General features: G+C 42.2%; 2 protein-coding genes across 5 annotated transcripts in view; one reads left to right on the top strand and one right to left on the bottom strand.

Annotated features, from left to right (window-relative positions):
- Positions 1–3373, bottom strand: part of LOC118406397 (sodium channel protein type 4 subunit alpha B-like) — a 77937-nt gene extending 74564 nt beyond the window's left edge. For all 3 annotated transcript variants that reach the window (XM_035806436.1, XM_035806437.1, XM_035806438.1), the window contains exon 1: positions 2532–3373. In XM_035806436.1, the coding sequence (XP_035662329.1) occupies positions 2532–2879 (348 nt within the window). In that variant the 5' untranslated portion in view covers positions 2880–3373. The remainder of the gene's footprint in view (positions 1–2531) is intronic.
- Positions 3374–19603: 16230 nt separating this feature from the next.
- LOC118406707 (potassium voltage-gated channel subfamily A member 1-like) lies at positions 19604–25479 on the top strand. Of its 2 annotated transcripts, none has more exons than XM_035806965.1 (3): positions 19604–19799; positions 20606–20722; positions 20859–25479. In XM_035806965.1, exon 3 carries the CDS (start codon positions 20884–20886, stop codon positions 22597–22599), a length of 1716 nt encoding a protein of 571 aa, XP_035662858.1. In that variant the 5' UTR covers positions 19604–19799; positions 20606–20722; positions 20859–20883; the 3' UTR covers positions 22600–25479. The 2 variants fall into 2 exon arrangements, with proteins under 2 accessions (XP_035662858.1, XP_035662859.1); XM_035806966.1 differs by having other exon boundaries at positions 20602–20722.
- Positions 25480–26498: the final 1019 nt, after the last annotated feature.

Raw genomic sequence — 26498 nt, 5'->3', positions numbered from 1 at the left:
GCCATTTCATGTCAAGATTTAGAAATGTCTTTTGATATTGGAGACAAAACGTCGTGTGCCTCATTGCATCATTGAAATGCAGACATTTTTTAACTGCTTTGGTCTGCAAATACCAAATGTCACAGTGACAACAAAAATACAATCACACCTGCCCCTTAATAGCATTGCGGACCGGTGATCAAGGCAGTGTTTAAAAAGAACAATAGGAGTGCACTTTTCCATTTTCTTAAATGCAGTTATATTTCATATGTCAAATTGCACTCCGCGTAAAGTTGTTACTCGAATCTTTTCTGATGATGTTGAAGAGTCATCAACAACATGGGTGCTAAGTGTTAGAATTTCTCTACGAAGTAAATTTGGGAAGCAGCATTATATCAATGACCGTGAATACATATACATGTGCTGTAGCTACTAAGTGAATTTGACTTCTTTTCTCATCTTTATGATTGTGAAAATGCATTAACAGATATGTTTTATAATGACAGGTTTACCCTCAGCAAGATACATTTTTCTGGGATACATAGATTGTATGAGTCTATAAAGGTTGCCTTTCTCTCTCTGTCGCATAAGCTACATTCCACTACATGGGGTTCATTTTCTGCTCTATCTAAATTACAGTATCGACATATTGGTTGTTCCAGGGGAGTGAGGATATGTCTTGGGGTTTCATTGTGTAATGTGTGGCAACCTGTTATAAGTTTTGTGACGGCAGTCCTGTGCCGAATATTAACATTTAATGTAATGTTCTTCATTGGAGATGGATTTCAACCATGATGGATGGCTTGGTGGTGAGTAAAACAAGTAGTTTTCTCAAAGTTAATCTTAAAACTCTATTGAAGCGTGAGGAATTGCTAGCATTAACCATGATGGATGGCTTGGTGGTGAGTAAAACAAGTAGTTTTCTCAAAGTTAATCTTTGTGGGACAGTTCTGTCTGACGAACTGACGGAAAACAAGGAATATCTTATTGTCTTTCAGTCGTCATGCCTACTTATGACAACGTCTACATAGAGATGAGGTACTTGCAATCTCAACTTTCTCGTTTGTCCAAGAAATCCGCAATGGCAACTGTGTAAGGAAGGACCTTGTAAATAACCCCAGAGCTAACCTCAGTATATCTAATGTTTGAAGGCTGGTTTGTTTATTGCCTGTCGTATCATCAAATACACGATCAATACAAAGCTTTCAATATTAAAAAGGTCACCATCCAAAAATGTATTGAGTGTCACAATGCTTGACGTGCCTAAGGAATAGATCATGGAATATTTTAATTTAAAAAAGTTAGGCATTTGATCGCTTACATATCTTACCCAAAAACGTAAGCAGTCTCGCTCGCCGAGTTCGAAGCGCTCTTTGTATTTGATTTCGAGATTAAAGCTAAAATCTGGCATTAACATAAATACTCCTGCGGCGGTTAGTTCAGGAGAAACCAAAACAGTAGAGCAAGGCGACAGCTTGCTCAGATCTCTTCTATACGTATTATCATCTATCTATTGGCGCGACCACAGTCCTCGCCTTAAATTTTTGTTATTTTAGTGCTGCCTTGTCCTATTATCTGAATGATTTATTGGTCTACATTACCTGCATGGCTACAAAAATGTGATTTCGTGCGTATTGGGGTATTCTAAGCTCATTAAAATTGGGTCACTCCGCTCTGCTTGAAACATTACAAAACTGACCTCCCCACGGTCTGGGGATTTTTTGTCAAACTTTCCAGAAATCTTGTATCTTTATTGTCAAATTATCAGTCATTCACCAGCTTGACTCACGGGGCATAAATATATTGAGAACGACGTATCAAAGTGTCCCTGATGCATGTTTTACGAGCACTCGTGTTCCCTAATTAAGTCTGACTTACGGACCACCTGGATGGCAAAAGATAGATTACGTTTGCACGAAGCTGCCTGGCATGGTGCATGAGTTATTTACACCAAGCCGACGTCAAATTAAAAAAAAGGATGATACTGATATGCGCCTTGGCCTTCGACGTCTTTCAGACAAACATGACTTTTCGGTCACACATCGTATTTCCTTCCCATAAAGTTTCATTCGTCATCCTGTACTCAACCTATGGAAACTAATCCGGCGAAGATATCGTGATTTTCTGACAAACCAATAACCATGTAACATTGCTCGTGCGTACAGGCACAAAATATTTGGGTGCGAACTTGAGTTTGTGCCAATTCTGCTTGAAACATGAATTCTTCTGGGAACGTGTTAGGCTAACGTCACATTTCCAACCGGGACCCGGTCGGGTTGTTTGTGGAAACGAACAATAGAAATGTATACGTAAAAATATACACAAACAATGCCCACGGCTATTATCTTTGTGTCTTGTTTTAGTCTCTACCAGACTCCTATAGGTCGCTGGGAAAACCATAGAAATGGAACAAATAGAGAAGTAAGCCGGCCAGAGGAGTATGAGCCGGCTAGGGAACAGCTTGTGACCTACGGGTCTTGTTTAGCCTGGCCCGGTTTTGAAATGTGACGTAGGCCTAAACAGATGCTGACAAAATAGATACACGGACTCACCTTCTTGTTAAGGTAGTACGGGTCGACATCTTCGACAGGTCTCCCATACAACTTCCTGGGGAATCTTCCAAGTGAAGTTGGCAAAGAGCGCCCCGCTTCCAACTCGGAGTCAGGGGCGTCCCTTGCTGGCCGAGCATCGCGGTCGGCGACACTGTGGTGGCTGGGGGAGCCTGCTGAGCTGTGCCCGTGAGCCGGGGAGCCAGGCGGGGAGAGAAGAGCATCGTCGTGCTGTTTCTCCTCTACAATCCTACGCTCGATCTCCAGTAGTGTTTCCCGAGTGAAGGGTCGAAACATGTAAGCTCTCTCCATTTCGGATGATATGTTTTCACCAACTGTGTACACATACATCCATGGTGCTAGCACGAACACTGAGATCCGATGGTTCACGATATTGGTTAATTCTCCAGCTGCACGGGCGCCGTTTCCTGGCAGCTGCCTATCGTGTGGAGCATGCCTCTCGTCGCCTGCCCCCGGGGCCGGGCTCAGGAATGCCAATCGTGTCCCCCACTTCCCTCTTGTCTCCCATGAAGTAAGCCCGACTCGTTACCGAATTAAGCTCGCTGGTTGGGATGCCCACAGGCTCCTCGGTAACAGGTGCGTGGCTGTCGGCCCTCGAGTCGATCTGTATTCCCCCGTGCCATCTTACTTCTCTCGGGTGGAATGCCTCCGTACTAGGACATTTGTCCTAACCTTAACTGGGTTTAAAAGACGTCCAATACCACTCGAAAAAGACAAGGCTGTGTAAATGACCGACCACCATGCACAACCTTTATACGTTTGGCACTCTGTCGTGACAGGCTTAACAGTAACAATAGAGCATGCGCTCTGTTGTCCTTCCCGGCCGCAAATTTGCCGACGACGACAGAAATTTCCGAATGTTCTGGATGCATGCTCAGCAAGTGTTCATCATCAACTTCCTTGCATATTTCATATGACGTCATTTAGCTGCCTTTATTCGGGGAATTATGTACTGAATTATCGACAGCTGTTTTTTCCAAACTCAAGTCTAGAATCACACTTAACTGACATTCACTATAGAAAACGCAGATAAATACGCCCAGCCACTCCTGCCTTCTCTTCCAATTAGATTATTAAGGCTTTAATAATTGATGTACCAAAAAGCTTACTATAGGCTGTACATGCACGAAACATACAGCTAGAGCTCAATGAATGGGACAAAGATTGTCGAGCGAATTATGAGGTCACGCAGGTGTAGAGGACACAGAAATTTGATGCGGTAAATATTTTCTTATGATATTCCTGTTTTTTTCACACTTTAACGTCTGAACGCAATGCCCAAGTAAACTATCATTCTGCATGCACTGCTGCAAAAATATACGATAAATCGTGAATTTTCTAAAAAAAAGTCCTCCACGATCCCAAAGCATGCGCCCTGCCTTACGACTGGTCCAAGTATCCACCTGTTGCGCTATCAAAGAAAACTGCCGGATGGACCAGTCCCTGGACCAATCTGACTATTTTTGGTGGGAGTAACTATAAGATACCCGGCAGATAGTAATCGCATGTGGCAGGCGCATGGCATTTCCAGCCTTCAGTAGACCCCTTGAGACACCCGGAACCATCATACATATGGCAGGATCGCCTGACAGTCTCGCCATGGCTTCGCTTCACAAACAACTTCCCTTTGTCTTCCTGTCACCCATTGCTTCATGAGGAGTCACATCTCAGTATCAACGCTTCAACACCTTGCTATCAATTACTTAAAAACCGACATTTTCATACAAATTTCATTGCAAACCATTTTTACGGATTTGGTAACATAATTGGCTAAGAGATTGTTAGTGTAATGAAGAATGGCACAGAAGGAGTGTAACGACGATATGCAGCCAGCTTTGTCGGAAAGAAGTACTTTCTTTATTCTCCTGTTAACTACAGTTAGTAACGCATCGTCCGTGTTGTTAGCCGCCTATTGAGAGGAAGCAGTGTTCGTCCGCTATGCCAAACATAAAATATCATCGTGAAGACTGCACTAACGAGCGCGTGGGACAGCCTCGCTATCTGCTGCAGCTTCTGACGATAAGACAGGAGTACTTCTTTCTGTGGTGAAAACGATAGGACAGCACGATAACCCTGTGACTCTGCCTACTCAGGGGAACTTTAGGGATTTGTGAAAAAACACAGTGAAAATCAAGCTCAGACCATCATTGTGATAGGGACGATAGTAAGTTATTAGTGATGTATGTTTTAGGTTCGCGGTTCGGTTAGATATACATTTCTATAACATATATTGTGAAAATATACAACTCTTTTATTACGTTGGCGCAAATCTAGTATGATTCTTGTCATTTCTAATTTATGTGTTTACATTAAAGTACATGTTTAGTCGTATATCGTCTATATCGTATATGATTTATAACTGGTGTTCAGAATGGATCAAACGTCGCTGACTATTTTTTAAATCTCCAGTTCATTTTTCTATCGTTTTTGTCTGTACTTTTTTAGTTTTGCCATGTTCATGTAATTAAAATTTCAAGAAAGATATCTCCATACAGATGGCCATTACTATTCAAACATCAGAGTGCTGAAACCTTTTTAATCACACCTCACGTATCACTCGACCTCTGTGGCCGTCCGGGAAGCATGGCCCACGAAGATGTTCCACTTTGGTTTCATTCATTCCTTAATTACAAATAGACATAAACCTGACGTGTAATTTCAGCCCGGAAGACCAGGCAGAATGTGCCTCTCGTTAAGCAGTCCCTTGTGTGAAAGCCGTGATATCTGTCTATCTCGAGCCATTTTGGTCTGTTGAAAGTAAGAAAAACTTTCTGCTCTAATCTCTCCGGAGCCGACAGGAAGTGCTGAGAGGACAGGCTTCCATCCTGATGTCTGATACCGGATGAGAAGATTATGGAGGACATTCTCTAAAGTGCTGAGTGTCAGCTAAGTCTAGATTACGCAGAAAAGGGGTGCGTGCCGTCAGAATAACTTTACTATGTAAGGACGTTTAAAAACCTGAGCAAGATTGTTGTGTTCCCAGGAATTATTAATCTCCCATCCGGTGTAACACACATACAAAAATAAAACAAACAAACAAACAAACAAACAGATAGACTTGGTTACAGAAAAATTCAAATATTGGGCCCCGACGGGCATGAAATGGAAAACTGTTCAAAACTGGATACAGTGCGCTAAACCAAACGATAAGGCGTAATTAAAATAACCCAAAAAAATGAAAGCAAACAATTAAGAGACGAAAATGTGTATTTACAGTCTTCACGTCCGATTCAGTGGTAAAGTGTCCTTAAGGTATATTAAGTTAGATTTGTCAAATGCCCTCTAATTCTGAAGTAAAGTGTAAAGCTGCGGTTTAAACGCATATCTCTCATAGTACTTTGGAGACCCGAATTCTTATATTCACTCTATACCTCACTCTATACATTGCCTTGATATTTCAAATATAGGTATAGGATTATTTCGCTTTTGTGCAGATGTTTTCCACAGGGGTTTTGAAACAGTCCAGGACCATCGGAGTGGGAAGATGGAGTGAAATATGCTATATCTGCCTGGAATCGTCGGCTTTCACCAGCTGGCAAAGAATGAATGAATCACCGTACATATGATTTGGCTTCTATAGCATATCCTGACTGTCTAAATAGCATTTTCATTTGCATCCCATGTCGTTCCGTTGCATCCAAAGTTTTGTCATATTCGTTCGATGCGCTGACGTGAATTTATTTAGCGTTATGTGTTTGCGTTTGTTTGTTTGCGTAACCTGTTAAGTTCTCAGAGCCATACTTCGCCAGTTGGCAAATCACATACATGTACAACCTGCGAAAGAACAGATTGTGTACGGTTTGTTTCACTAACATCGACCCTTACTTTCATCGGTGTCGTGAATTATATAAGTGATGTGGGTTATTTGCTCAATATGTGGCTTTCCTTAAAACGACACCTCTGCTGATGAGGGCGGCTCCATCCGCCGTATGACCCTTTCGGTTGATATATTACTTTAAGGCACGCAAATCTATAGACAGTTTTGAGTGTGCAGACCATGCACGGTACACAAAATTACTACCAACTATGTGTACTGAATACCTAATATCAGTTCAGAAAAAAACAGAAATAGTCATATCCTCATGTACTAGAGCTACCAAGTTGAATTGATCTGTTTAAAAGTTCATATTTTCATAGAGCTATTGTAGAACTAGGATGGAACTTCGTCACCAACATGTACTTGAGCGTCCTCATTATCGACCGTTAGAACGGTTAGATGTGCAGGTTAGTTGTGACAGGTAGTTGTGTGATATAGCCAGCTGTTACCGCATCGCGTGCCCGTGAAACTTGCGTGTTTAATTCGTCAAATAGCCGAATACCGACTATACAGATACACAGCATGCTCCACCAAATGTTTCACCAAACCGCCTGGTCTGTATGGGCACTCGTTCGGAACCATTGAATGAAATGTGCCTTTCCGATTGACATCACTACAATCGTATACAAGAACGCCCTGTATGTTTAAGAACCATGTACAGAATACTTCTGGCTATATGAAGTACATTTTGTGGATGATATCCTCTGCAGACTCGAAATTGAATGATAGGGAGCGAAAAAACCAAGATGGGTAGGAAAAACATGTCATAACTAGAGTTCGGTGACCTGCATGAAATATTTAGAGTTGTTGTAAATTTTATGCAAATGACTTACAAATTAACATGATTTATGCATGGTGATGTTCATCATTGACTAACGTACACATGTCACAAGTATAAAATTCCCATCATTAATCATTAGGCGGTTTTGCTATTGTTGCAAATATTATGCAGATTAGTTCCTCATTTGCATATTTGGTATCTGTTTATGTGTCTTCCATCATAATTTACATGTGTTACATTTATTGAAGACCAGTTATTGAAATGGTGTATTCAAACAGTTTCCTCATTCATTATGCAAATAAAGTCATCATTTGCATAAACTGTATATCATTATGAACATCTTTGTCTAAGCTACCTGCATACCTAAAATGATGGCAATCCATCGTTCCTTTCTGCAGTTATCCTATTTGGAATATCTTGACAAAAATGCCCCTGCAGTTCCAAGATTAGTTAGGGGGCTGAAACTTGCCCCACTTTGTCATGACGCTGAAAGCTGTCTACCACCCAAATGTCAAGATCGTTGGCATATCCGGTGATCCGAGATACATTGAAAAAACTGCTATGATAGAATATTCTCATTAATTATGCAAATGAACTCTAATTTTGCATAGTTATTATTTTATTTTGTACAACATTGCCTAAGGTACCTACATACCAAAAATCAGGAAAATCCGTTGTTCCCTTCATGAGTTATCCGCTTCAGAAGTTTTTGACAAAAATACCCCTGCTATCCCCAACCTGGTCGCTAGGGGCCCCAAACTTATGTCACTTATTCCTTAATCTTAGAGCTATCTATTACCTTAAAATCGTGACCATAGGTTGTTCAGAACACGAGATAGCAAAACCAGAAATTGCACTGCAGTACCAAGGGAAGCCGCTAGGTAGCCCCAAATCTCACTATTTTCAGCCTTTGTTACAGCCTACCAACACACCAAGTATGAAACCAATCTATTTGGCCGTTCTTGAGTTATCTTGATGACAGACACACCGACACACAAACGCTATTGAAAATATAACCTCCATGACATTTCATGGAGGTAATGATATGTGGCAAAACATGGTATCACTATGAGCTCAAAGGTATTTCACTCCTGTATTAAAGAAATGCACAAAGTGACAATTGTATGGTAGTATCACTTACCAAGTTGGAAACAACACTTAACGTTACTACACATGTGTCCCTTCTTTGAGTAAATCAAGACTGCCACGCGACATATACCATCTCATGTATTTCTTGAAAATTAATACACAAGCTGATCAATTTTGTTGCGAAACGATGCACATTCTTTTTTTTGCGCCGTAGCTGTTTTTATCATGGATGTAATGATTTCAGTTTTCACCCCCACGCCATCCGGTATAGTGGTTCAGGTCTTCGGTATGATCGCGCATTAAGCCTTGTGGTAATTGAATATCGTCAAGCAGATGTTGTCTTCGTCGGAATATGCCATCTCGTTCGGGCTTTGCGTTTCCAGTATTGAGGTTGGTTTGCCACAGCATACTGTTATCATTTTGCGCGGTTGATAGTCATATGTAATGATTTGAGATCACCGCTATTTCCCTGGTATTGTGGAACAGCTGGCCTATAGGCGATGGGGTTTGGCAATTACTTATCTCCAAGCAGATATGGGGTTATGTGTATGTCGTGTCGTCAGCTGTCCACAGCCGTCACTGCCCCACTTTTTAAAATGGCGTGCGTCTCAGGTATCCATTGTGAAGCTGTGTGGTTGTTTTCATTTGGTGCCGTTCGATTGAGACGCTGCTTTTGCTGTTAATGCGTACAGGACTGTGTTTTAAATTTGGCAGTGGTACGTATGTTAGCTTTTAAGTAAGTGTTTGGTATAAGTTGATGTGATGTGTTCCGTATGTGATATAAACATCAAGTCATACACCACAGAAAACATCACATCCGACATAAACCATAATTAGGGCACAGAGTATGTTACCAACGGTCACTTGTTTTTTTTTTTTGCAACTGAAACATTGGCGTTGGGAAGCTAATCTCGTGCCGGGTGCCCGTTTGACTCCCTTTGTCCGGCTATATTCATTGGCCAGCTTTGATACTATCTTATGGCACCGTAGGATCTGCTTGGAGATTATTGTGAAGCTAACGGACATGTAGAACATTACATGACATGTCCTTCAAAGATAAGGGAAAAATAGGTACACGAAGAAGCTACTAAATTGGATTCTAGTTTCGCTATTTTTATAGACAAAACAAAAACTACACCCCTGGTCAGATCACAGAACCCATGCATCACAAGCAGGATCCTTCGTCTTCTACTAAAACAAAAAGAAAAAATAAACCTTATCAAGTTAGATTTGAACATTAGCAGTAGACACATATCACATGTGAAATCGTTTTTCAATAGTTTTATTTTTTCAATTTGCATCTTAGCAAAATTTGATATAAATTCATCATCATCATAATGTCAACGATAGAGTTAACCGTTATCATTTATCCATATTTAATTGCTTACACACAGCTCGGGGAGGGAGCTTCGTTTCATCTTCTGAATGGAAGGCCAGCAGTAGTACGTTTGTGTTGAATAGGGACAGTGCATTGTGCATGATAGCAACTACGTACAGCTTACGTGCTCACTTCACTATTGCGTAAGTTGGTAGAACTCAACTGTTTTCAACAGACATGTCACAAATAACCTGGGTGATTCTCTCAGCTGACGAAAAATTTGCGTATGTGATCTGTACGCTCACCGATCGTTCTCCCAACACCCTGACCAATATTCCGCTTCGTTACACGTAACGATCTCGTCAACCTAACTGCTTTGATAAATAATAAAAGAGGCGACTTATCCTATTCCACTTTTTGTTGTGACCACGCACGCCAGCATGCAAGGAAACAGTAGCTGTTTTGTTCCAACATCTTTTGTAGCAAATGATGGATGGTTCCGGACGGACAAATGCTTTCAACTGACAAGCCCTCGCTTTGAAATGTTAGAGATGTAGAGCTAGGGAGAGTTGTCTTTCGTTCTTGACGTTTTTATTTGCTGTAGGACGGTTTGATGGTTTACTTGGAGATGTTGCTCGCTTCTTAGCTGGATACTGTGTAGTTAGCTGTTAGTCTACTGAATTTTTTTTCTAGCGGGGAATGCGTAAAACTATTGTACGTCACCTAGATACCAGAGGCTACACAGATGTCACTCTGGCCGTTTTACACCGTGTATCACCATGTACCTAATTCTAGGGTCGTTCAAAACGTTCGAGATCGCACCCAGAAACTGTAGGCACAACTCAAGTGTTCTATTACCTACTATCATGTAGATAGATGGCGTAACACTTGCAGTGTCACAAGTGGTAAATAATGAATTTCAGGTGGTCAGATATTACAATAACTGACTCATTCGATCGTTCCATTATATAGGGGGAGATGAGTTAAGTTTGAAGCATGTGTTTTTGTTTAAACAATCTTAGTCAAAGTCAAATTTAACCGGAAGCACTGAAAACAGAACTCTCGACACCCATACTGTTCACATTCCTCAGTGCCCTTCGTCCGCCATTTGGAAGACAATGTGTCGAGATTGTTGCCGAAGAATTCTAACCATTATGAAACATATCTGGACTCGATTTGACGGTCATGGGAACCCTTAACGTGATAATGTTATATCATTCAATCATAAGAAATTGTGTGTGGTATATGCTTGCATGTGTCTGTGTGTGTGCTTGTGGGATATTTGTGTTTATATGTGTGTGTTTTTGTGGTGTGTATGATCGTGTCGGTTTATGTTGTATATCTGTGTGTGTCTCTGGGATCTTAGTAGGTATTAATTTGTGTTATTCATCAATAAATGAATGGCACAGAGGAGACAGCAAACAGCCAATATCATAAAGGTAGCTTGCGTAGTCCAATGGTTGGCGGCCGTTACCACATAGCTCGGCCGAGTTGTTTCCGAGCTTCAAATGGGCATTTTCGGCCGGAGTATGACCGGCGTTTTGGCGATTATGCGGACTTCGATCGAATTTTTGCAGCTCGGTCGGCGTTTGCGGGGCACTTGCAGCTGCGCTTAATTTCAGCGAGGCCTCGGCGGCGAGTGCTGACCTCGGAGAGCTCGTCAATGGGTTGCCTGTAGCTCGACCGGACATTGCTCTTGTGGCCAGTACTCGGGCGAGTTTTAGACTCTATTTTTTCGGTCGGAGTTTGCCCGAACTCTTCGGCCTCGCGCCAGACTCGTTCGGGCTTCCTGCAATAACAGGACGATATTCCGTTCGACTTTTGACATGTTGGGCTTGCTTGGGGCGAGCGTAGTGCTGGTGTCACTGGGAGCTTGGGAGGGCTCCGGTAGAATTTTAACTGTCACCTAATCAATTTGACACCCGTGTTGAACACGTGCCTTTGTTTGGGGTTTTCATATTTAGTCGTCAGTTCGGTCAGTACTGGTCGATATTTAGCGGGGGGGTGGGGGCCGTTCGTCAGAGGGTCGGGTCAAATTTTTTTTCCTAGGCCCTCCACCCAGGTCAAAATTTTTTCCTAGGCCCTCCCCCCAAGTCAAAATATTTTTCCTAGGCCCTCCCCCCTCCTTTCAAATTTGAAAAATATTCAAGACACCAATAAATCAATGCGCTCCCGCTTGGAAATGTCCTTTACGCCATAGTTATGATACTGGTTTTCCGTTTTTAGTCGCGAAGCAGATCTCTCACCCCTAGCAAAAAAGGGAGATTGAATGGCTCGGAGCCCATAAATATATGCTTCATGGAGGCCACTTTATTATTCTTATATTCATAAATCGATGCCACTCTATACAAACAACACCACAAAAGTATTTTGTACCTGGATTTCAAGTAGATTTGCGCCGCTTCGCGACGCGCGCCCCGCCCCTTTACAAGCTCATAGAGTCTGAGCGGCATGTGCCCTGTCGGAGACTGTTTTTAATTTACATACCTTTTGGACTTTTTCTTGGTTCTGTGGTGGCAATAACTGACGGTTTACTCGGAGAAAAATGACAACAACACGTCAGCACGATGTGACTAATCAAAACTGTAGTGGGGAGGGGGGCGCCGACCAGTGACGACGATTTTTCCACAGTCGCCTCTCTCTAGCTCTCCCAGCGGGCGTTAGAACGCAGACTTGTACTTGGGAGATCTTTTGAAAATGCCACGCTTTTTGTATATCCATTTTGTCGGTAAAAATGACCGGCGTCCGCCCTGGACCTTGTAGGAATATTGCGATGGTTTGAAATAAAATATGCATTTCAATATGCAAACATACATTTTGCCCACACGTTGTTGCAGCAACATGTTAACTTTATGTCTGTATTATGCCAGTTTTCTTGTTGAAGGTGCGTAAGAAAATTTGTAAATTAAAAGGCCATTTGAACTGGTGTACTGGCAAATGAATAAGCATGACAAAAGAGCTATTATGATACTATTTATTCGGTAACATTCACTTTTATTCACAATTCTAATTTGCAATGCCTGCAAACTCCGATCGGAATCACCCGGACCTTGTACGATTTAAAATGCATTTGCAATTTATTACGAATCAGACACGTTTGTTCAGATTCGTTTCTCAGTAGTCACGCTTCCTATTTTCATAGTTTAAAAACTATTGACAAAGGAATCGTTAAAGGATGTTTTTCTCCTGGTGCAAACTGTAAACACACGTCACACACCACTCGTCTCCGATGTGACGAAAGCACTGCCGCCTCTTGCGCCATTTTTCTTGGATTTGAGACGGACTCGACAGTCGAGCCGGCCACCGCGGCCCTGACGTCGTTTCCTCGCGATCGGTGTCAGCCCTGACTCCACCGCTGCCCCTTGTCCTTGTCCCTCAAGAGTTGTAGTAGAAGCAATAATTTCCGCGTCGTTCACTTCTTGACAGGTCTAATCTGAGGATATGTGTTGATGCAGAGATGTTGGCAAGATATGCAAGTCCTTCTAAGGCGCTGAATTTTGTCACCGTGACTGAATGGTGGCATTGCAAACCGGAAGTACATTTTTACGTCGCATTTTGGTAACTTTATCGAGAACTTATTACAGTATGCAGTAGAACACTGAGAATAGTCTACCCCGTCCGGTATGAACTTCGGCTTCATGTCTTTGCCGCGCCCGCTTCAAAAGAAAGGTAAACAAATGTGACTGATATTTTCTCCGCCCACCTTTATACCAGCGTTACAACGGTAAATATTACTGTAACATCGACATTTTTACAACGTTGTAGCGGTGTTTAACAGAGATAGAGTCAAAGGCGCGGCAGCAAAATATTACTGAGCGAATTTTCAGCATGTGGGGCGCCGGAGCCACCAAGTTTTTTTGCCTTGCCGGGTGCCGAACTCGGGCGCGAGGCGTCTCAAGCTTGTTGAGGCCCGGGGAAATTTTGAAATCTTAACCCTCTGAAACGTCATTTGCGGCATTTTGACGAACAAATTTCACTGATAGTCCAAGCAACAAATTTTTCCTAGGCCCTTCCCCTGCCTCAACATTTTTTTCCTCGGCCCAACCCCCCCCCCCCCCAGACGACCGGCTCCCCCCCCCGCTAAATATCGACCAGTCCCTAAGACAATAAAGAAGACTGTATGAACTTTTCTAAGAATGCTGCGTACCTTTCATAATAAAAGGCAATTGGACACCAACATAGTACTTCCTATTAATTTTTTTGATATTGGTTTGGATGTGTGAGATCATATATTCTTCGTGTCTGAAGGCTTCCAGCCTGAAACTCGGCCGGCCTTTGCCGGCCTTCGTCCGAGGTTCGCCCGAGATTTGGCTGATTTCCGCTATATACATATGTCAAAATTATTGTATCGTGGTGAATCAGACTGGTCTGTTCAATTTGTGGCTCTTGTGGTCGTTTTGGATTGGTGTATCACAACATTCCTGTTAATAATATTGTTTTCAGTGTGAAAACAGGGAAGCTTAAGTGATGGACTGGCACTTAACATTCTCCTACGCAGAGGGGACCAAAGGCGTCTCATAAGTAAGAGGAGTTTTAAGTAAATTTTAAAAACCTTTTTCCTTTAACCATGTTCATGGTACATGACATTTCTACCCACGCGCAGATGGCTGCATGCCATTTGCTAGATGTTAATGCATAATATTCCTTATGACCGATGAGGGTATGAAGTCTCCAAAATCTTCTTAGAAATAGATAAGTGGGTAATGCTGTGCATGCAAGTCATTTATAGCTTGTTGATCAGTACTATTTCAGGTCCACCTCACAAGGGGAATTTAAAACATTTATTAAATGTAGGTTACAAATACCATGCGTTTTCGTACGCATTTTTGGAACAAAAATAAAAATCAAAGCAGACTAGCTTGTCAGTATGATAAATGCTGCCAGTGGGTCGAGTGGTGCCTTTTGATGAACTTCAGAATCTTCTTTCCTGTAACGTCATGCTGATTCGACTATATGGATGAAATCTCGTAAAACTTAGGTTGAAGAATACCAAAGTCAATGTCAAATTCAAAGCAAAATATGTTTAAGAACAAAAAATGAAGAATTTTGTGTTTGCGATTTTATATGCCATACTTCCTGACCTTAGTCTTAGGTCTCATATTAAAGGTAGCTTTCTGACAGTGCAATCATTACAAGTTATAATAGTTATGGCACTATTCCAATGATTATGCAAATTAGCACAAGTAGTATCTGTTAATGCTCCATCTGCCATAAACTACATATTCAATGAGGAAAATAGATTTTTCTCATTAATCATTCACATTAAATCCTAAGTTGCATAATGTGCACTTCACTAGGTACATCTCTGTCTAAGGTAACTATATACTAAATATTCCGTAAATCTGTCTTTTCTTTCTTCAGTTATTCTTTTCGGAGGATTTTGGCAAAGGAGCCGCCGCGGTTAAGAGCAAGCTGGTAGGAGGCCGAAACCTACACCATTCTTCCTCACATCACAAGCTATCCGCCACAAAAACATCAATACCATAGCACGTCCAGGTCAAAACGTAAAAAAAACAGTTCCGCTGCAGTACCAAGGTCACATACAAAGGGACCGAAAATCGACACACAAACACACCCACAAACACCCCCCCCCACACACACATACATACAAACGCAGATAAGCACACATACACACAGAAACACACGCACACACACCACACACAGAAACACACACACACATACAAACACACACAAACACACACACACTCACGCACACACACACAAACACACACACACTCACGCACACACACACAAACACACACACACACACAGATACACACGCACACGAACACAAACACACACACACACACAGACACACAAACACGCACACACGAACACACACACAGACACACACACAACAGTATTCCATTTTTCATCGAGATGATTTGAGATGATTACCTACATACTATCAATTATCGGACACATGATTAGCTTCACGGATCTTAAGAGATGCCTGACAGTGCTAGTGACAATTTTTACTAGCACAAGAGTTCGGAGACCTCATATATATTCTGATTATTCAAATAAGTTTCACATCTGTATAATAAATACTTGGTTATTCATACATTCATTTGAGTCTTATAATAGAAAAGGCTATAAAGATAGATTTTTCTCATGAATATGCAAAACCGATTTGCATAATTTGCACTTCATTGTGTACATCTCTGCTAAAGATGGAAATCCGTCGTTCATTTGTCTCCCTGTTCTCATTAAACGATTGTGACAATAACGCCTCTGCAGTTGCGGAGCAAGCTGCTAAGTTAAACAAACATACGCCACTTTTTCCTCGCTTTTAAAAGCAGACTCAAATGATAATAAGAATGAAATGGTGAATAGGGTAGTTTGTGAATGACTGGAAGTGCACAGTGTGGTACCACTCCTGTTCTTGAATCGTGCAATACTTGATGAGAGAAAAGCTCCCTCAAGCGATTCATTGCTTTTCTGCAGGACCATCCGGAAGGCTGGGTGGCAGTCTCTCACGGTCGAGAACATGCAACTCTCGTCCCCAAAAAATGCTATGATAGGCACAACTTTATACCCGAACTGTTCGGGTATAAAGTTGTGCCTATCATAGCATTTTTTTCAATGTATCTCTTGTCCCAGACATGATATGGTATTGACATTTTAGTGGTAGATAGCTTTCAGCGTCATGACAAAATGGGGCAAGTTTCATTTGCCCCTAACATTTATTTTTGGAACTGCAGTGGAATTTTTGTAAAGACATTCCAAAGAAGACCACTGCAGAAAGGAATGACGGGTTGACATCATTTTAGGCATGCGGGTAGATTAGGCAAAGATGTTCATAATAATATACATGTTATGCAAATGAGGACTTAATTCGTATATGTAGAAATTGCATAATTCCTGTGTATGTTAGTCAATGATGAACATCACCAAGCATATATCATGAAAATGTGCAAGTCATTTGCATAAAATTTACAAAAGCTCTAAATATTTCATGGAGGTATGAGGTCGCCGAACTATTCAGATATTTTGTAGGTTGTGCCTTCAACTTCAACATACTAAATTCTTGACAATTGTATCTGCACTCTACTATAGGTTTTGAGGCGTCGAACAACCTCACATTGGGCTTCCTAACCATGTAAATCCCCATAGGCGAAAAACCTTCAACCTAAGACTGGCCTATGTTGCAACAAGAAATGCTTGACAAAAAAGCTGGCAACGCCGCCCGTTCTAGGTATTTCAAACATCACAACCGTGTAGATTGTATTGAAATTTGAACGCAAATGGATGAATGTCAACGTCATCTGCCTGGCTGCAATCGTGCAATGCTTGATGGGTAATACTTATACCGGCAAATGACATAAACGATAAATTTTCGGTGATCCACTAGTGCAGCAACAGTAATTGGTAGCAGGTATGCACACTTCAGACATCCACGTGTTTCAGACATTTTCAAAAAGGCTTCGATAACAGTGCAGTCGAAGACAACAAGGCCAAAAGTTTTCAGTTCATTTTCGGGGCAGGCGAGCTCGTCGTGGGACGAACACACTGTCACGTTCATCGCAAGATTTGTAGATAATAATCACACGTGCTCACGGCACAAGATGAGCATGATTCAACAGCAGTCTTTAATTTCTTTTGGTGACCAACAACTCGTGTAAAAGTGTGAAGAACCGTTCCATTATCGCCCGGATCTACGGCTGAATGGGTCAAATTGAATGTACGCCGCCATTTTCCCGCCATTTTTAATGCTACGCCAGCAGTAAAGTTTTACGTCATAGCGGTTGTGACGGACCAAAATTAAATGAAAATTCTTGATAGTATACGCCCATTTTCCCATTACTTTTTGTATGCTCACGCAGGTTTTTGTTTTGTGCAATTACTAACAGGAAAGGAAGGAACAACAGAGGATGTATAGAGGTACATAGCGGCAGTGTCTTGTTTCGTTCTGCCGGTATTATAATATTGCACCCCCATCCAACCACGCGCCCGTTCTCCGTGCAATTCCAACAATTTCAACATTGCTACCAACTTCAAACCCCACTCCACCCTCAGACAGAAGTTGGTCCATCCTAAGGCTATGTACAGAAAGGCACTAAATCTAACGTCATCTACATACGAAAGACCAGAGCGACACATGTGTACGCGGTGTGTGAGCAGTGCACACGCCGGTGTAAGCAGTGCGCGAGTAGTGCACACGCTGGTGTAAGCAGTGAGATAACAGTGCACACACTGGTGTAAGCAGTGAGAAAGCATTGCACACGCTGGTGTGAGCAGTGCGCGAGCAGTGAACACGCTGGTCGTGAGCGGTGAGCGAGCAGTGCACAAGCTGGTGTACGCAGTGAGCAAGAAGTGTACGCGCTGGTGTGTGTTGTGCGCGAGTAGTGCACAAGCTGATGTAAGCAGTGCACGAGCAGTGCAGACACTGGTGTGTGTTGTGCGCGAGCAGTGTACACGCTGGCGTAAGCAGTGCGCGAGCAGTGTAGACGCTGGTGTATTAGTAGTGAGCGAGCAGTACAGACACTGGCATGTGCACAAGCTGGGGTTTGATGAAAGAGCTGGGCTGTCTAACAGGTCTGTCTACCTGGCCTGTCCGATTTCTACTATACTTAGACCACCGATCCGCGGAGCCTGGTAGAGCGTATACTTAACGTTGTCCTACATGGTTCATGTAGGGTGTCCATGTTAACATAATAACAACCAATGCTAAACAGACATTGGGAGTGATCAAACGCAACTTGTGGGCATGCCCAGCCAGGGTAAAATCACTTGCATACACGTCACTGATAAGGCCTAACCTTGAATATGCTGTAACAGTAACAGTATGGGATCCGTATACAAAGAAAGACAAAGACTAACTGGAAAGGGTACAGAACCAAGCTGCCAAATTCTGTACAAACAACTACAACAGGGATGCTAGTGTTACCAAAATGAAAACAGATTCGCAGTGGACATCACTTGAAGATGTGTGTGAATCACTAGCATGCTGTGTGCGTATTGTAATCAAGAAACAAAAGTGTTATTACTGTACAGTACTAGTCTGAAAGCACCGTAGTTCCGAGTCATTCTCATATGGGACTTATTTTTTAAAATCAAATTTTGGAATAGTCCTTTTTTTGCATAAAGGAGGAGGGTGGAGTGAAAATAGCTGAATTTGGTCATGCCGGCTTTTCTAGTTGTGTAATAATTTTTTGCAGAAGGCTTGTGTTTGATACAAATGTCCATTCATACACAAATGTGACATCAAAGCAGTTCGTGTTAGAAAGAGAAGGGATTGCAAGTGAGTTCTGCGTTTACTCGCAAAAGATGCCTTTCTGTTATCTTAATGATGTGCAATTATAAAAATTTAGGCCGGACGTGACGGCCTATATATTTTGTTTTGACCCAATGTTACAGAACTAAGCATTAAACCAACGTTCTCTCAACCAATCAGCGCCCTTCAAACAACAATCAGCGTTCAGAACGCTGAATCATTCTTGACAGAAATAGAAGAAGGGTAGTTTTAAATACCCCGAGCTCCTCGCCCGAATTGGTGAGTTAATCGCTTTTTTTTTTCAGATACACAATTAGTGTAATGTTTGTATATGTCAGGCGTGACAATTTGTGCAAATGATTTCCATTTTGGTTTGTAAACGTTCTCGTATTTGTTATGTTTTATGCCAGTCAATAAGAGTTGGTGGTATTCCCACCAAGATATATTTAGTGTGGAGTGATTATGTTGATAACTATAACGGCCGAGAAGGTAGGCATAAATTCATTTTTGTGAAACAAAGGATAGGATATTTACTTTCTGCCCCTTTACCCCTCCGTCTTTCACTTATGTAACACCCAAAGGGAATCACTTCATCGTACTTGAGTAAAAATCTGTCGAATATCATGACAAAATCGCCAGGCGGCATTAACAAGCCACTGTCTGTGCGTGTGCCTGCAGTCCGCTGCAAAACCCATTTCGACATGATTACATGTTAGTCACGTTAGAAGTAATCCCATGCGGGACTTTGCGTGTCTCGGCGGTCATGTAATATTCATGGTAATATGGAAATAAATGGCTTTCACTGCAGTGAATCCGCGTTTGCCCTTATATGGAAAGTGCATTAGTGCTGGAAGAGAGGCTCCAAAAGGGGGTTACCTGCAAAATAGGATGTTTTTTGTTCGTGATTCGGCTTTTTGCGTGTGGCATGCTGAGATTGCTGTGCAAGCTATGTAATGCTTCCGGCCTGTCATCTTCCAAGTCAATCTGAGGATTTTAGAGATTCGTATCCTTTGGAACAACCCTTCACGGTAAGTTGAGATTTGATGTACGCTGTATTGCAGAAATTTCAGCCCAAACGGCCAGCCTTTGTAAATGAAGTATGTATTCATTTGTGCTCCTACACCCAATAAAAATTCCTGCATTGGAACGTGATCGTGGGTGGGAAAACATTAAATTTTGCATGTGTACCTTCTCTACCTTATTGTCATTGCATTCGGGCTGAATTTTCCGCTTCAGCTCGGGTGCAGGTGTGGTCGGACGTGGCCATCCCGCTTCTCTACATCAACACATGTGATATGTACATCCGACTACCTCGGAACTTTTCCTGTTAGGGGCGTGAATGAACGGCGTCTTCCATACTGGGCAACTTTTGCATTCTCAACCCTCCAACCATAATAGAGATGTATAAATGAATTTTTCAGAAAAGTATCCCTGCATATGGTGCCAAAGTTTATTGTCCATTAGCGTTCCCTATTAACTAATGGATTCATCACATAATTGTAAGGCCGAGTATAATTGGAATGTTGTTCGGGTGCTTCCTGATGCGGAGTTAATGTGTCGTCACCTGGTGAATATAAATCTGACATGCATTCTTCTACGTCCCTCTTGCGTTAGCCATTTGTCGGCCATGTCATAATTACATGCAGTTTTCTGCACTGCAAGAGGGCAGCGCGAGTTGCATACAAAAGTAGGGAGAGAATCTCGGCTTGCTGTGTTCGCTGGGAATCAGCGAACTGCAGACCATTATCTTTAAAGCCCTTGCCAAATTTTCCTGCTGATTGGGCGTAGATTTATCGGCATTCTTCTCTCTTTCTGCCTCATTCTGACAAGGTAGTTTCAGCCCGGCCACTGTGATGTCGTCTTAAGGATGGCAGCCGTCGACTGATGGCGGCTAGAAAACCTGGAGTGACGTGACAAGATTGCTATATGTCAATACAACGCCCAAATACAGGTAGGGAAACATCTGCTATCGCTTTGCAGCACATGTACATGGCGTATGCCCCCAAGAAGACAATGTTGTTTATTCAAGAGTTGCATATCTTTCGGAGGTAAGGATACTGTGGTGACGTGTAAACTTTTGTTTACAGTCGGTCCCGATGGTCGTGCCTTGGCATGGGTGCCAATGTCATGTCCACCATAGCAGAACTAATTGAGCGTTGGGGCTTCACACCCGTCCTACACCCTACCACTTACAAGAACGAGGTGGCATTGGAGCCCGTGGATGATGCCGCTGAGCTGGAGTCCCATGAATATGTTCCCGGGGATCCGGAGAAGGCCGACGCGATCAAACTCGGCGAGAAAGATACGAACAGGAATTCCGGACTCAATAGCTTCACGACGTCCCATTCCCGTTCCTTGACGAAAATCCAAGAGATCGCACCGGATGACTCGTTCCTCAGCGACGGCTATGGCGCCTCAGACATGGGTCACGAGAACTGTTGTGAGCGCGTTGTTATTAACGTGGCGGGCTTAAGGTTCGAGACCCAGGTAAGAACGCTAGCCCAGTTCCCAGACACTCTACTCGGTGATCCCCAAAGGCGAATGCGATATTTCGACCCACTGAGAAACGAACATTTCTTTGACCGCCACCGCCCAAGTTTTGAGGCAATCTTGTACTACTACCAGAGTGGAGGGCGACTACGACGTCCACTTAATGTCCCTGACGAAATCTTCCAAGAGGAACTTAAGTTTTATGAACTAGGCGATGAAGTTATTCAGCGATTCCGTGAGGATGAGGGGTATATCATCGAAAAGGAAGAATTGCTGCCGAAGAATCCATGTCAGAGGTTAATTTGGACAATGTTTGAACATCCTGAGACGGGCTGGCCAGCTCGGAGTATCGCTATCTTGTCTGTGTCCATTATCATTCTCTCCATTTTCACCTTCTGCCTCGAGACCATGCCAGCTGTTCAAAAGAAAATCAAGGAAGCAAGAGGCAACCACAACATGTCTAGTCCAGACATGAGCGATGACATACCCCAGATTAACGATCCATTCTTTATTATAGAGACAATATGCATTGTGTGGTTCACTTTCGAGCTATTGGTAAGATTCTTGTCCTCGCCAAGCAAGATCCAGTTCTCTAAGAACTTCATGAATATAATTGATCTCATAGCAATAATTCCTTATTTCATTACCCTCGGTACGCTAGTTGCAGATTCTAGGAGCAAGAACCAGTCTTCCTCCCTCGCCATCCTTCGAGTCATTCGGTTAGTTCGCGTCTTCAGAATCTTTAAGCTTTCCCGACACTCTAAGGGATTGCAAATTTTAGGGTTAACACTGAAGGCAAGCATGAGAGAGCTTGGTCTGTTGGTATTCTTTGTTTTCATAGGAGTGATACTCTTCTCAAGTGCAATCTATTTCGGCGAGACAGACCACAAGGAAACTCACTTCACCAGTATCCCGGACGCCTTTTGGTGGGCCCTGGTCACCATGACGACTGTAGGGTACGGTGATATGTACCCACAGACAGTTGGCGGGAAGTTGGTCGGGTCGCTCTGTGCAATTGCAGGCGTATTGACCATTGCCCTACCTGTACCTGTCATTGTCAGCAACTTCAACTACTTCTACCATCGGGAGACCGCCAGTAAAGTTGAAGAGGACGAATATCAGCACGTCGACCAGCCCTGTCCGTATGTGCCAGCCGAGAAGAAGATGATCACACCTAGTGACGACATTGACCTGTCAATAGGCGAGAAGGGCGAAGAAGGGTCGGACGTTCTACGTAGGCCCAATCGCATCGATTTACAGAAGACTAACCTTGACCCTGACGCCTCCGAATGCTCATGCGTTCACGTCAACCGTTACAACATCAGCACGGAGGTTTGAAACGGGCCAGAAGACAGAGGAATCGTCCGAAGGGAAAGTCATAGACAAATACGCCAATTCGAAACATTGATGAAGGACACCCAGGTGCCCAGAATGATAATGGACACAGACAAAATGAATCATTCGAACATTCGAATCAGTGCATTGGCTATCTCTCCCCTCATTGAATTGCATTGGGATGACTGTTGTCTTCAGTCAGACAGGAGGCCTAGAACCCTGGTTTGGACTGGTTCTTGCACCTGGAATGTGCTTTTATTTATCAAATATTACCCATACTGTTTGTCCATGGTAGACAGATTCCTCACGTCAAGCTGAAAACAGCTCATGTGCCCATACGCAAAAGGTGCCGAAAAGTTGGCGCAAATATAGTAGACAATTTTGGACATTTTCTAACAAACTTTGATAAGATATATCTATTCCTGGTTACTGACGAATAAGACGATCTTCGAAGACTTTTACCATTCCAATGCGTGCAGACATCTTGGATGAGGCTCTCACCCCTGAAGGCTGCGCGCTACTTATTCCAACTTATCGGTCGGTATGATTGCGATTGACCCTCCAACATTCCAAACGGTTCATACCGGTATTTTAAGGTGTTGTTAACTCTTGACCGGTGCAGCCATGTGTCTTTTGTCTGACAATGCCTCAGTCACCTGAATACGAAAGCAGAGGATGACGACAACGAAATGATTTTTCCGGGAAGCAAAGTCGCCATCTTCCTCGGAAAAAGTTCCAATAACTTTCAATTTTAATAAAATTTCAGGGTCCTCAATTTGGGGTGATCGTTAAAAAAACTTTATATTTACAAACAGAATATAAGGAATGACAATACTGTTGACAAATTGTTGAATTGCGCCAGCTTTTCTGAACCTGTAAACATCAGTTGCATCCATTACATCACCACCACTGAAGTGAACCTCCATACATAATGCATGCATCTGCATAATACATAATGCATCAAATATTTAAAGTCCATTAATAATTTCACTACTTCAAAAGACTAAGCTTAAGACCTGAGTTTTGACTACATGGCTTTCAGATATAAACCAACTAAACTGCACAGCCTAGAATTGCATCTAAATAATGTCTTGTGGGGAATTGCCGACGAACTTAATAACGTTTTAATGTTGCATGAGAGAGAAACTAAGCTCGGCATGACTGCTAATTAGATTGTCATAATAGTTTGTATGGACCTAAACAAATGTGCGTATGGTTGGTATTTTAGCGCACAATACTGGCATTTATTCAACTTATCAAGAACGTCAGGCGCATGCCACACTGCACTGTCTACCTAAATGTATAAAGAACGTGTAAATGCCCATAACAATCTCGACGACAACAATGAAGGAGTTATCTGCCCGTCCATAGTAAATAACACATTGTAACAACCGAACAGACAAGATAGCGATACACCGAGACCGAGAAACTGAACACAGTTCCTCGCTCCTAGGATAACAAAAAGACGAAAAAGCTTCTGGCTTGTAATTAGCAATTTGGCCTGTTCCATCCAAAGCATGAAATCATGCCGAGATGGCAGGCAAATTGTGCAAGCATGAGACCATATGTCATTACGATTTTTAAGAATACAGATATTGTATGGAATGCGTTGCAACCATAGGCTTGAGGACTTAATTTCCGGGAGACCTGTCCTAAATTTGACCCCTTGTAAGGAAGTCAACTGGTCTTTTCCTAAAGAAACTTACGCTGAGGTGTGGAAGATTCTGCACAGTAGATAGATATATATACCGATACCCGTACTAACCACACTGTAACGCTATGTTAGAGGGTTCACATAAGTAGCCAGGCGTTGCCTCTGTTTATAAACGACATTGTTCAGAAGTCGTGGCATGTTTTCTTGAAGGTGACACTTCTTGGAAGACATTGGCCCAGTTTTGTGAGATGGTCCTGTCCGTGGTTCTTGCCGACTAGGCTCATGCCCGTAGGACTTCTTATACGACTCAAAATTCGACAGTCCTGTCTCTTGTCAGGATTAGGCTATGGGCTGGACACAACACCAGTTTATTACTTCCATGTATCTTTAATCCAAATAGATACAGTGCTGCTTTGTCTATACTGGGTTGCCATCATCAAAAGACATTGTATGGACGATTTGCTGTCGATATATAGATACCATGTTTGAACTTTGGTAAGTTTTGATCTTGCGTTATTCTAACAATTTCAAGATAAAAGCAGTTCTATCATTGGAGACGGAGAACACCGCATGTCTCAACTGATAGGTCCTTTCCGCTCCCCACGGAGTACATCCGCTGTACGACAAACACTCAATTTTTCCTGTATGATTTACTGAATGGCGTGAGATAAGTCCAGAATAAGTGTTTATTCTGGGTACACTCCATTTCTTCCTAACAGACTCTGTGGGGTGACTTTCTTAAACATTATCCAATTCTATCTGCACGGTGTATCATTTCGTCCTAACGTCTCAGAGTTGACAACAAGGAATTTTCTTGAATAGAGCTGCACCAGTTTGGTATTTCATACAGTCATATACTTGAATGATAAATTGTAATCAACAATCCTAACTTACAAATAATACATGTAAAAACATTAAAGAAGAGAATAGACAAAAGAAACCCACACAAGATACAACCTTGTCACACACCTCTTTCAGATGATTGTACTCCCACGTATGAAAACAAGTGTTTTGTCAAATACTCACTGATGATTCAATGACACAACGTGCCTGTAGTGCTGGTGAATGTTGGATGCAAACCATGCCGCTTTACGTAGCAATGTTTCATTTTCATCGAGACAACTTGATCATTGTTCACGGCTCGGTTTATAATACATGATTTAGTGCTGTCATCTAGAAAGTAATTCCTTGCGAAATTTTATTTAGCATGAAGGAATTAATCGTTTTTTTTTAAATTGTTAGCCTGCTAATATATCAAACATCATTTTGTTTTCCTGCTTGTCTGGCACATGCTGGTCACATGTGTGTCATGACTAAGGGTAGGTCATCTGAACTTAGCCATGTTTGGAATTACCATATCTGAGGGCACTACCGTATAATCCTTCCGAATGCGAGTTGGATACACCGATACAATATGTTGGATACATTAAAAAGATTCTGACAAGCTTATTCCTCATACGTGGACATGTATTGTCGTTTACATATAAATATATATATATATTCTTCATAACATCTAAATTGATCAAATGTTAAGTTACAAAGTTCATAGTACCATAGTTGACTTTGCAAGTTCTCTAGAACGGACGATGAGAACATTTTCCCAAAGATCACAATATGTACATCACGTATATGATATATGAGATCCTTAACCAAAATATGCATTTCTAAAAGGGGTTCTTCCTTGTTGACACCAGAAAAAAGGTTCTTGCATTGCCACGCAGAATATTGATTAGGCTTATGGGAAATGTGAGAAAATCAGTGAGTGTCTTAGTGCTCTAGGCTGTGTCCGCAGTGTAGGGATTTCTAGATACAGGTATACATGGCGAAACCGCTGATTTCTATCTCCAACAGAATAGCTAAAAAGTCGGCGTCAAGATTGGTATTGTGATTATGACTGGCCCATGGCAGACCTTGCGTCAGCATTTTATCATTGACGATACATGATCAATAATCAAAATTTTGTCGTTTAATGAGTCCCGGGGCCATTCAGGTGGGAATTCCAGATGGTCCTTAAATCCCCTTCACACGAGAAGGAATGAGCCAGAAAATTCTTTTCTATTCCTGGGAATTCGTAATGTATTCTAGAAATTCTCACTGCATTCCAGATCTTCTTTCGGCCACATTCTGGCAGGATTCGAGGTAGCTTGCCGTTTTGGTTCTGCATCGAATGAGATAAGAATGTTTCGAATAATGTTGGAATGTCGTAGAATGCGGTCAGACTGCAGTTAGAATAGCTAGAATACAATAT

The sequence above is a fragment of the Branchiostoma floridae genome, chromosome 19 (genome assembly GCF_000003815.2).
Source record: "Branchiostoma floridae strain S238N-H82 chromosome 19, Bfl_VNyyK, whole genome shotgun sequence".
Taxonomy (NCBI): Eukaryota; Metazoa; Chordata; class Leptocardii; order Amphioxiformes; family Branchiostomatidae; genus Branchiostoma; species Branchiostoma floridae.
The sequence above is the reverse complement of the archived record's forward strand: the minus strand, read 5'-3'. Positions and strand labels throughout refer to the sequence as shown.